Source organism: Anabrus simplex, chromosome 1, assembly GCF_040414725.1.
Source record: "Anabrus simplex isolate iqAnaSimp1 chromosome 1, ASM4041472v1, whole genome shotgun sequence".
NCBI classification, from domain to species: domain Eukaryota; kingdom Metazoa; phylum Arthropoda; class Insecta; order Orthoptera; family Tettigoniidae; genus Anabrus; species Anabrus simplex.
The window spans coordinates 544,051,568-544,064,710 of record NC_090265.1 but is presented as its reverse complement, the minus strand read 5'-3'; the positions used below and the strand labels follow the sequence as shown (position 1 = coordinate 544,064,710).

Below are 13,143 nucleotides of genomic sequence, written 5' to 3'. Positions count from 1 at the left end.
AAAAAGTAAATACAGCGATGAGAATTGATGCCAAATGTCGTATTTTAGTTAGAAAATGACACTTTGTCGATGTGTAGTGCACCTGAGATGGTATTATGCACAAAGTTTGTTGAATTTAACTTTTGTCACATATTATTCGACAACAATGTATAATGCCAATAAGATGTTGGTGTAATGATGATGATGATGATGATGATGATGCTTGGTGTTTAAAGGGGCCTAACATTTAGGTCATCGGCCCCATTTGGTATACTATCAGTCAACTCAGATTTGAACGAACTCTCTAGCCGAAGTTAATATTAGACTAGACTTACCAGTTGTGTGGTCTGATATTTTCCGAACTTTCTTTGATTTAATTTAGTTCGTATATTTGTGTGTGTTTTTGTAATCGAATAAATGAATATAACCGAGACTTCGGTATCGGTTAGAGAATATAGTTCTATAGTTACTGGAAAATGAAGTTAGTTAAGCACGAAGATCCAAGTGTTACATGGGTGGCAGTTCAACAGCTCAGCCATTAAACCACGGAAGCAATACAAAATCTTAAACTTTACTTTTTAACCAGCTGATGTACCCATGCTTCGCTACGAAATTCTACACTGTATACAGAATTCTCGTAAGTAGTATACACGTTGTGAATAAGATTGCATTAAATTGCATAGCTCGTAACGTTACTCCAGAAACGCGACGGGGAGTCACCATACGTCTTTTCTCATGTGAAGACTGAGTTAGGGAATTTTCAGTGTAATTGCAGGCCCTCGTGCCCGTTATGTCACAGTCAAGTTGGGGAGTTTTTTTCATGGCTCGGTGTTGATAAGGACTTAACAACAAAAATCAAAATTCACGAATATCCCTGTTATCATAGCCGGTACGTGAAAAAAGTATAAGACATAAATGATCGAAAATTTAATTCTATATAACTTTAGTTATGTAGTATTTCTCGATAGGACCACTAATAACATAAATATTTCAGAATAAATTTTAGGCTTTCCCCTAAACTACCATTTCACTCAGCGTAAATAAAATTACTTATGACCTAGATTGTAGCGACTTATTCCCTGATTTTATATACCGATTTTCATGAAATTCCCTTCAACCGTTTTCTCGTGATGCGCGTACATACATACATACAGACAGACAGACAGACAGACAGACAGACAGACAGACAGACAGACAGACAGACAGACAGACAGACAGACAGCAGAAATTACGGAAAATTAAAAAGTGCATTTCTTGGTTACTGTGGACACGACCGATACAGAAATACAATTCTTGTTTAATTCTGAGCAATGTACAGACAAAACTCTTATTTTATATATATACTGTAGACTAGCAGTTACCCGCGGCGTCTTTCGCGTGAGTTTCGTAATTTGATAAAAGTAATCGTTCCTCGGCACTGTACTAAGACATTATCTGAAAATCCATTTTAAAAAAGTTTATTTATTTTAAAAGAAGATTCCAAATACCTATTTCCATATCTGTAACATCTTAAGGTTTTGAAAAATATGTATCCCATAAAAAGAATTCAACCCCTTTATTAGCCCTCCCTCCACCCCCGAAAACAAAAAAGATATGTTTCTTTATTTTTAAAGGACTTTCCAAGTGCCAAGTTTCATGTCTACAATATGTTAAGTTTTTGACATACTCTGTAGATATCCCGATACTTATTTTAAAAATTCCGCCTTTTGAAGCTAAGATGAACATGCGACATACGTAGAACTGTACACGTGAGAATGTTTTCTCTCAAGTAAAAATAAAAGCTTCTTTATTTTTAAAGGAGATTCTAAATACCTATTTCCATATCTGTAACATCTTCAGGTTTTGACATATAAGTATCCCCATAAAAATAATTCATCCCCTTTATCAGCCCTCCCTCCACCCCTACCTAAGTGGATTTTCCGAAACAAAAAAGGCAAAGTTTCTTTAAAGGACTTTCCAAGTGCCAAGTTTCATGTCTACAACATGTTAAGTTTTTGACATACACTGTAGATATCCCGGTACTCATTTTAAAAATTCACCTGCTTTTCCAATTCTTTTCAGCCCCTTAAGTGGTTTTCCGAAAACAAGAAATACGTGTTTCCTTACTTGTAAAGCAGGTTCCAAATACCAGTTTTCACGTATGTTCAGTCCGTCCGCGATGCCGCTGGTGGGATCCTCAACAGCTCTGCCATCAGCTGTCATAGATGGCCTAGGCATCACTGAAGAGGCGTACTAGGGAAATGAGGAGTGAGGTAGTTTCCCGTTACTTTTCTCGCCGAGCCAGAGTTGCTATTACATATCAGTCTGCCAAGCCCACTGAAATGCATACACCAACCGACCCTATGAGCAACATTTTCACACCATTCATAGCAGGGACTGGCTGCATAAGGATTGGCATTACTAGCATCGCTCATACCTCAGTCACTTTCATATTGTCAAAGCCAAGGATAAGACAGAGACAGATCTATGAAAGTAACAAAATTGCTCCAGCCTATACCAGAAGACATAGTGCACTGTAAACACTAGATATAAGTATGCTCATAAAAAGTTCAACTTCTTCGTCACTTCTTTCAACCCCTCTCCCATCTTAAGTGAATTTTCCGAAAAAAATACGTTTTTATAAAAGAGCTTCCAAATACCAATTATCACCACTGTAACATCTTCAGTTTAAGATATTTGTATCCTCATGAAAATAATTCAACTCCTATTTCTCACCCCCCCCCCCCCAAGTTTTTCCTCCCAAAATGCGTGTTTTTTAATTTTTAAAGTAGATTCCAAATACCCATTTTTTACGTCTGTAACATATTTAGGTCTTTTTAAAAATATACGTATCCTCATACTAATAATTCAACTAATGTTTCAATCCTTTCATCCCTCCTTAAGTAGATTTTCCGAAAACAAAAGAATACGTATTTCTTTCTTTATAAAGGTGATTCCAAATACCAATTTTTAAGTCTGTAACATCGTCAGTAGGCCTATCCTAATAAAATTAATTCAACCCCCTTTCAGTCCCTTTTACCCACACGTTAAGTGGTTTTTCCAAAAACAAAATAATACCTGTTTTTTAAATATTAAAATCTTTACTCTGTAATATGTTAAGTTTTTGAGATATACTGTATATATGCCCATCTTAAAAATTCACGCCAACCCACTTTTCAGTCCTTTGTACCCCCCCCCCCCCTTAATTGTTTTTTATGAACACAAAATAATACATGTTTCTTTATTTTAAAAGAGATTATAAATACCACTTCACGCCTGTAACATGGTAAATTTTTGAGATATACTGTAGATATGCTCAGGGATTTTGTGTACCAATTTTGGTTGGCGCTATGCCCAAACGTACACGCATAATTTCGCTGCTGTAGAATCATGGAGCTGACGTTGCCATGGTTACGGCAGTTCATTTCTTTATCCGATTCCTAGAGCAGGAGTAGTGTGGTGCCAATATCTCCATAACGGTTGGTTTTAGGGCCTCAAAACATGGTTTTCGGGCCTGTAGGAGTTACCGAGTTTTGTTCTTTGCGTCAAGGGGCTTAAAATGAGCTTTGTCTCGTCCTTGTACGACAAATTCGATATTTCGCCTATATTAGCCTATTATTTTTATATCTCCCTCCCCCCCCCCCGTCGCACCCCTCTCGAATTGTTTTGAAAATAAAATACAGCCCTTGTCCCTCAGGGTTAATGTACATTTACATTAGTAAAAGAAATGTTAGAATCGGTCCAGTAGTTTCTGAGATTATCCTCCAAATATACACAAACTCACAAACTTAGCTTTCTCTTTTATTATAGGCTACAGGATTGTAGTATAGATTATCATACAAAAACGAATAATCCCTTTGGTTATATGACTTAACAATACATTGCATTACTTCTATCTGCTTTAATTACATTTTTATTATTTATTCATAGTTTTTTTACATTTTATTTGAGGGGGCCAGAATTTTTAATTTGGCAGGCGTGTCCGTATCGCATTCGTTACGCCCCTACATGAGATGATTTCATCTCAAATAAGCTACTACCGAGCGAGTTGGTGTAACTGTGTGCTTGCATTCTGGAGATGGTGAGTTCGAATCCCATCGTCGGCAGCCCTGTACATGGTTTTCCGTGGTTTCCCATTTCCACTCCGGGTAACGGCCGCTGCCTTCTCAATCCTGGCTCTTTTCCATCCCCGTGTCGCTAGGGACCTCATGTGTGTTAGTGCTCCACTAAACCACTAGTACTTCAAATACGGTACACTATTCGACAAGTGGATCCTAGAAAAAAATAACAAGGATAGTTGTTACGTATACATGAAAAATAAAGCTATACTGCACTCCTACTGTATGCTTCCAAAATACGCAGTAACATATATGCAACCGAGCGAGTTGGCCGTGCGGTTAGGGTCGCGTAGCTGTGAGCTTGCATCCGGGAGATAGTGGGTTCGAACCCCACTGTCGGCAGCCCTGAAGAGGTTTTCCGTGGTTTCCCCATTTTCACACCAGGCAAATGCTGGGGTTGTACCTTAATTAAGGCCACGGCCGCTTCCTTCCAGCTCCTAGGCCTTTCCTGTCCCATCGTCGCCATAAGACCTATCTGTATCGGTGTGACGTAAAGCAAATAGAAAAGAAAAAACAACATATGCACAAACAGGTATTGCAGTAACAGAATATTACGCAATAGCCACACGCAGTAACAAACACAAGGCTGATAATCACGGTGTCCCTAGCCATTATAATGAACCAGGTGCGTTTTTGAATCTTAATTGATATTTTGATTAATTCTAGGTTGCATCACCCTATTGTGCTAATATTTCTAGTATTTTATTACTGTGTATTATACAAAATATCGATATACTCAGTCCTCGCCAAAGATTGAATCAAAAATACCCTCGAAACCTCGGAATTTCTGTAACGCACGCAAGTGTGCACCTTCCCCGCGGTGTTTATCTCCGTGTGACTTGCCGGACTTCCCAGCTCGCTGTCTAAGCGTGACGCGAGTAGCGCCATTAAGGCGGTCACAGATGTAAGCGCCTAGCGCATTCTGGTGACCGGCAATGCCACGTGAGTTCCCCTCCGCGCCTCTCCCTTCCAGCAGCAATATAAAATAGCTTCGCCCCGGCTGTAGTCGACACATACGGATCACCAGGGTGATAGTCGCCGGAAAACGGTTTGTACTGTTCGGTGTAATATACTACATTCATTACGTCTTGGTTGCGTGGTGATTATCTCGATAGGAATGTTTACTTATCTGAAGAGGACTAGAAATTTCTACAAAGAGGACTTGAATCGGATTCTGCCAGAGTGGAATACTGCGTGTGTACGTGTGAATAGTTCTGAATTATTGCATTGTTGCAAAGTGAGGTGATATTACGCACTGAATTAGCCTGTGAAGTCATGAGGGTTGATGTGAACATGAAAATGGGTCGTGCTCTCAAAAAGAAACATCCTGTCATCAGCGAGGTAAGGTCATTTTTTTCATGAAATCAAATATTTGGCATCATTCTTTCCGATATAACGTGATAAGAAAAATGACACGTTGATATCTTGTTATTAAAAACCATGTAGTTTTTATTCAACAACGTGTGTTTCTGTAATTGTGTGGGAATTCCCGTGAAGGTTAAAGTGGCGTGGTACTAGTGGATGTCTGCGAGCGTAACATTACTGACAGCGCGTTATTGTGGATGTCTGTAATGGTGTGGAATCTGTTATCATTCGCCTCAAAGACGCATGATAAATTAGTAATTTTGTAGAGGAGAAAACCTACTGCCAGTAATCGCGAAAACTTACATTCGCAAATTACATATAAACAAATGGCACGTGCTAGAATGGTCCTATAACAGGTGACAGACATGTAAAGGATGGAAGGGTCTTGTTGATAGATGCGTGGTGGGAATTGTTGTTCTAAGGAGCAAAATGAAGGTTGTCGTACTTTAATAATAATAATAATAATAATAATCTATATATATATATATATATATATATATATATAATAAGAGTTTTGTCTGTACATTGCTCAGAATTTTTTTTTTAAATTGTACTTGTATCGGTCGTTTCCACAATAACAAGGAAATACTTTTTTAATTTTTCGTCATATCTGTTTGTGTGTACTATCTGCGCACTTTTTAGCGATAGATTTACACGCTAGTGCTGAAGCGGTCGACCTCGGCAATCTTCGAGATTCGTACTGGCAATCTTTCAAACACAAACTATGAATCGTTTATGCATCGCTGTGCGACGTCTGGCGTACACTTTACGTACTAGTGGTTGTTATTTACACAGCAAAGCCAAACCATAGAATTCACTCTATAAGTACTACATAACTAAAGTTATATAGAAGTACATTTCCGATCATGTATCTTCTACATTTTTTTTCTATTTGCTTGATGTCGCACCCATACAGGTAGATCTTATGGCGACGATGGGACAGGAAAGGCCTAGGAATGGGAAGGAAGCGGCCGTGGCCTTAATTGAGGTACAGCCCCAGCATTTGCCTGGTGTGAAAATGGGAAACCACGGGAAACCATCTTCAGGACTGCCGACAGTAGGGTTCGAATGCACTATCTCCCAGGTGCGAGCTCACAGCTGCGCGCCCCTGACCGCACGGCCAACTCGCCCGGTCTACATTTTTTTTTTTTTACCGCACTGGCTATAATAACAGAGATATTCATGAATTTCGATCTTTGTTGCTAAGTCCATATCAACGCCGAACCACGAGAAAATGGGTGAACAGAATTGAATGAAAATCGGTATGTAAAGCCTGGGAATAAGGTACTACAGTCTAGGCTATAAATAATTTTTATTCAAGGCTGGATAAAATTGTAGATTAGGGGAAGGTGCCTAAAATTCAATCGTTTAAATACCTATGCTATTGGTCCTGTCGAAAAGTATTACATAAACGTTGTAGAGAATACAAGTACCAATAATTTCTTTCTTATACTGTTTTATTACCATACCGACTATGATCATGGAATTCATGAATTTAGACTTTTGTTGCTTGGTCCATAACATGGAGATATTGTTTAATCGTGCTAACTGGCGAAGGTTTATGCCATGATTATCTTAAGGTGTAAAACCGTGTGGTCATCGGTCGTATCGATAAGGAAAACTGTGAACATGATTTTAAAAATGAGAAAAAGAACGATCGCTTGAAGAACAAGACAAGAAGGTAGAACTGCCTTGTAATACCCGAGAGTCGGAAGAAAACTAAATGTTTTGAAGGCCTACAATATCGATAGCTCATAAAACTGATCAACAATAACATTACAATTATATTGACCATTTCGTTGCGTCCCGAGTAAAACCGCATGCCTGAATATTAGCGGAAAGTGGCTCGGGAGTTAGATATTTCTTTACATTCTGTAGGCCTATGATTGTCCCTTCAACGACGGGTACTACAGCTAGTAACATTACAAGTTTTACGTCCCGATAACTTCGTCCACGGTTTTCGGAGATGCTGAGATACCGAAATTCTGTCCCGCAAGAGTGCCGGTAAATCTACCGGTACGAGGGGGCTGTATACGAGCACTAGAGGTGTGACAAACGGTTATATTGGTGTAACTGCTACATCTGTCACTGCTACTTAAAGTAACTGTGAAAAGTAACAGTTAAAAATAACGCACAACAATACTCATCTTTTATTGGTCACGGCTTCAAGCTTGTCTCCTTACAGCTGTGTTGCGAAGTCCCGTTCATTCACTCGCACAGGCGCGCACGCATCATTGCACTATTGAAAGTCGGTGCAGCAAAACAGGCGTTCCTGTTTGCTATAAAGTTAACGAGAGGTAGACAACGGATGAAATGAGAAGACAACATAGCGTCTTTTGTGAAATCTAGTGTATTTGACTTAAAGCAATCTCCTACGAAAGCGCTCTCACTTGGAATACATGCGTACTATCTGAACGCTGAAGATCACATTTTGTGTCTGTAAGCTGCTACTAGTGACAGTTCCCACTCTCCAGTTACTGTTTTCACTAGTATGTTATTCTGTTGTCGTTACTCGGTAACCTGTTATTTTTGTCCTCGTTACATTTGTGGCAGTGACAGGTATGTAACTGTGACAAAGTAACTGCTACGTTATTTTACAACCATCTCTAATGAGCACCTTCATACACCATCAGACTGAGCCGGGGTCGATCCCGTCATCTTCGGCTCAGGAAGCCACTCTACTGTCTGATCCACTCAGCCCGGTTATCATCCTCTATTAACACACTCACTGAGGGCCTTGATTTAAGATCAGATAAAGATGTGCTGAGAAGTTTATGGATTTATTAAGAACTAATGCCTCAGTTGTGGTTTTAAATTGTTTATTTACACCTTTTGCCCTTACTTAGTCAGCCATCTTTAGAGCGGGGTTTTCGTTGCTACACGTCCGTAGGTTTAACCTTATATTATCCTACACGTGACCCCTGGGTGGTGCTAAGAGAGCAACAACTTTGGCTGCTGGACCCAGAGCTCTTCTTTGTGGATATCCCAGCAATTTAGAGGATTCATCAACTCAAGATAACCGAATTTTAACAATGTATCCTCCTGCCATACGAAATATATATATAACACTAACCCTAGGTGAAAAAGAAAGTTTGCGGCTTGCGATTCTTTAGCGTAAACAAGTATTGGATTAAAGAAGGGAACGGTCGTGAAAGATAAGACTTTTTAAGGGAGATAGGATGTGGCACAAATAATGGAAGCAATGCTGGGCTCAGCTGGGGTCCTGTGGTCGCCACTCCACGCTCGCTACATGCGAGTTCCACGAGGGTGAAGGCAAAACTATCGGACGGTGGGAGACTGTGTCAGTTCATTGTCGTGATGAAAACTGAGTACTGTAATGCAGTTGTCAAAACTATGGTGAATTGTCTATTATTGGCCTGCTTTCATTGTATGCCGAGCAAAGTGCGTAAGGAAGGAGAGTTCTGTGTGCGCGTTTGTATGTGTGAACTTCTGATGTTGATTGTTTTAAGGGGCCTAACATCTAGGTCATCGGCCCGTGAACATTTCATTTTCACGGTTGGTCAAGCTGAGTGTCAGTGGAATCTACCGCCCGGGAGTTTTACCAGGATGGGTTTGGTAGAGGTTCAAGTTTTCCTTATATTAAATTATGTATGTGGTATATCGGTGGGAATTTTGGAGGGGGTGGGGTTAATAGCATAGTGGTTTAGTTGCTGGCTTTCCACCCAGACAGACAAGACTCCAATCCCGGTCGATCCAGGAGTGAATTTTCACGAGGCAACAGGAAAAGTAGTCTTCGACCAAAATCTAATGTTAGTTATTGTGGGTCCAGCGACCCCAGAAGTTTTGAAATAACTGGGATAAGCTGAAGAAAGTTCCAGTTTGCGGATCTACTTCCTCGGCGTGTTTGTGTATGCTGTAGGTATTAACCCTGTAATGCCCGGCGTGACAAATTTGTCACACGACTTTCAGATGCTATCAGAAGCTATAATGCATCTCTTATTCCTCCCGGACCACAGTTGAAGAAAATATCTACCAGAGTGTGTTCACGACTGTGTGACAAAATAATGTGCTACACTGGGCATTAAGAATAGAAGAGATGCATTATAGCTTCTGATAGCATCTGAAAGTCGTGTGACAAATTTGTCATGCCGGGCATTACAGGGTTAATGGTGGTGTTATTCACATTAGAACCTTGACATATGTGTGTGGGGAGGGAGGGGTATTTATTATTACTAGCATGCTAGGTTGTGTAACCATAAGTGCTTCCAAACTTCAAATTTGCAAGATTTTTCTGGTTTGATTGCGGAAATTCGGTTATCAATCTCGGAAACACTTTTTTAAATCCCTGAACGGTGGATAAGTTACTGCTTCCCAGCCCGCGTGAAGCTCGTCAAGTGGTTTTATTGTTATTATGATTTAGTAGAAACAGCCCTTAGGACTGCTCGCCTAACGAGTATAACCGAGCGAAGTCCCTACCTGGACAGGGGGCTATTGTCCTAGGGATTTTGATGGCTATATTTAGATTAGAAACAGATCCTTCAGCCACCAGCAGTTACGGGCGTAGACTACAGCAACATTATAAATCATTTTAAGGTGCAGGTGTCCGCCTCTGTGGTGTAGTGGTTAGCGTGATTAGCTGCCACCCCCGGAGACCCGGGTTCGATTCCCGGCTCTGCCACGAAATTTGAAAAGTGGTATGAGGGCTGGAACGGGGTCCACTCAGCCTCGGGAGGTCAACTGAGTAGAGGTGGGTTCGATTCCCACCTCAGCCATCCTGGCAGTGGTTGTCCGTGGTTTTCCACTTCTCCTCCAGGCGAATGCCGGGATGGTACCTAAGATAAGGCCACGGCCGCTTCCTTCCATCTTCCTTGCCTATCCCTTCCAATCTTCCCATCCCTCCACAAGGCCCCTGTTCAGCATAGCAGGTGAGGCCGCCTGGGCGAGGTACTGGTCATTCTCCCCAGTTGTATCTCCGACCAAGAGTCTGAAGCTCCAGGACACTGCCCTTGAGGCGGTATAGGTGGGATCCCTCGCTGTGTCCGAGGGAAAAGCCGACCCTGGAGGGTAAACAGATGATGGTGATGATGATGATTAAGGTGCAGGTAGTGTGTTGGTTTATTTTGTTTAAATACCGTGGACGTGATTGACGTTACAGCTACAGTAATTGCTCGGTATAATCAGTGATGCGGCATGACAAGAATAGTCTCTAGGGCGACTCACGGAAACTTTCAAGTAGCACGGCATAAAACCGAATATATTAAAAAAATATATACATATGCAGAGAAAAAAGAAATATTCTGACAGCAGGGTGAACAGGATTAGAAACATACTTGACCAAGGTGCCTAACCAGAGTTTTGCTGACAATGTCACTGTCCCGAACTGTCTTCCTTGTCTTCCTTGCAGTAATACCAACAGGTTCCATATTTGTAAAGTACACGGAGCTGATAGCCAAGCGCTTTAGAAGAATCCACATTTTTCGAACATTTCCGAATATGTGTTAGTCATTTTTATCCGGAGGCATATTTATCAAGACGTTATTACGGTCGTATTATTGTACTTCTCCAGCAAACAAACAATAGAAGGTGTTTTTTTCCTAAAATTTTTGTTGTGTGACTTGCAGAATTCTCCATTGTGACTAAAGGTACGAAACCGTGAACAATACGTGTTCCTCCGGCACGTATCATGAGACTTACTAAACATTTTACCATTTATTAAAAATATAAATATTGGAGATGTTTTATAACATGGATATGTCTTTTTGGGCTGGCGGGTTTATCTGGCATGAGCGTCATTAATTTCCCCGACACCATTGTAACTACTGACAACCAGTGTTATGATAGGTCAGTAGCGTTATTTATACGTTGCTATAAGAACACAATCTGCCGGGCATATTTTATTTCATAGGTGACGGACCGAAAGCCGAGTTGCTCCGAGTGGCTGCACATTGTCAGGCGCTAGACATCACATAAGTAACGCAAGCTCTTAGTTATATTTTATAGCTCGCTCTCGCGTCTTCCAAGCCCAATAACATATTATCCATGATTTATGCTCTTCCGTGTAGCCGAGAAAAATGTACGGGTGGTTGTTTTTTTATTTTATTTTTTTCTTTAGCGTACAGCTTTTAGTGTCGGGAGTGTCCGAAGACGTGTTAGCCATTTCATTTCACAAGAAGCAGACCACGGAAATTTCTTCTCGGCTGCGCTGCGCGGTGTAGTGGGCGATTACCTTTAGGCTCGCCTGGTGCAGGTCTTTGTATTTGACACCCTTGGGCGACCTGCGTGTCTAGGCGTGAGATGTTAGGGAATCATTGTTGGCAGTTTTGTTAACATTAACAGCTCTGTTTCCTTTCCGCGTTCTTTACTAGGTTCGTATGAATTAACGACCGCGTTTTCCTCTTCCTAACATACAGGCCTACTCATTAGTGAGGTGAGTCAGGATTGGTCAGCTTTGTAAGTTTCAGAGGTGCGGTAGTCTTGTTGAGAAACAAATAATTTAGAGGTATCAGTTTAGTTTCTTCCTGCCAGAGGTTTACAGCTATTCTGTTGGTTGCTATTTTATATGTATAAAGTCTTTTGGGTTTTATGCTGTGTTACTTAAGAATAATGCGGGCCATGAAAGTTTTCACTGAACCATATTTTCCAAATGTTGATTGGGTCAGTCAATGTCCGTCTAATATTTTTGAGAGTAGCATCAGCAAACTTATTTAATCTAGTATCAATGTCCCATAGACTCCAGACGTTTTCCACGGATTCCTTGCTTTTACCCCATCTCGTAACATCTTATCAGTTATAGGCTATCTCATTTGCATGCCTTATATCCTCAACTTCTCTTCTGTACCTGGATTATAACTTTCATGAAGAACACTAGTGCAGCAAGTATAATCACTTGCTGTGAATTAATGTGTGCCATTATTTTCTAAAATTATTTTAGCGTATTTTTATGTCAGTAATGTTCAGTCCTCAGCCCGAAGGCTGGTTGGATCCTCTACAGTTTCACCATTAGCTGTCATACATGGCCTAGGAATCACTGAAGTGGCGTACTAGAGAAATGAGTGAGGTAGTTTCCCGTTGCTTTCCTCACTGGGCCAGATTACATATAGGCTAAGTCTGTGAAGCCTTCTGAAATGCATGCACCAACCGACTCTATGAGCAGCATTTCACACCATTCATAGCAGGGACTGACTGCATAAGGAATTGCATTGCTAGCATCGCTCATACCTTATTCAATTTCATATTGTCAAAACCAAGGATAAAACTGACAAGGGGGCATTCCCTACTCGTCACCACCGATTTTGCTCAAATTTATATAACATGCGGGGCTTGGCTAGAAATGAAAGTACCCAAAGTGGGAACTCCAGATGGCCAAGCGTATAGAAAATAAAAATGAAAATGTTGACGCGGCTCTCGCACCGTATAAGTGCGCACGCCGAGCAGTAGATGGCGAAGCGGTAAGAGCTTGGACTAGTAATTCGATGGTCGTCAGTTCGACTCCCCATGTGGAGAATATTTTTCTCAATTTTTATATTATTCATTTATTTTAATTTTATTTATTTATTTATTTATTTATTTATTTATTTATTTATTTATTTATTTATTTATTTATTTATTTATTTATTTATTTATTTATTTATATGCAAAAGGCATATATGACGTACAATTGTAGAAAATTTGGAATTGCGAACTTTCCCGACGTATTCAAACTGAAATTCTTTTTTCTCCTTTATTGGCTATCTCCCCTCCT

The 13,143-nt window shown here is 40.4% G+C and overlaps 1 protein-coding gene across 5 annotated transcripts in view; it reads left to right on the top strand.

Moving 5' to 3' along the window:
• The window catches only part of LOC136857109 (uncharacterized), a 569,643-nt gene that overhangs the window by 538,600 nt on the left and 17,900 nt on the right, over positions 1 to 13,143 (top strand). Inside the window, exon 1 of one of the 5 annotated variants that reach the window (XM_067135511.2) lies at positions 5,093 to 5,417. The exons of the other annotated variants lie outside the window; for them this stretch is intronic. Within the exon in view, the coding sequence (XP_066991612.2) occupies positions 5,352 to 5,417 (66 nt within the window). The 5' untranslated portion in view covers positions 5,093 to 5,351. Of the gene's footprint in view, positions 1 to 5,092; positions 5,418 to 13,143 lie in introns of those variants that run through there. 5 annotated transcript variants of the gene reach the window in all.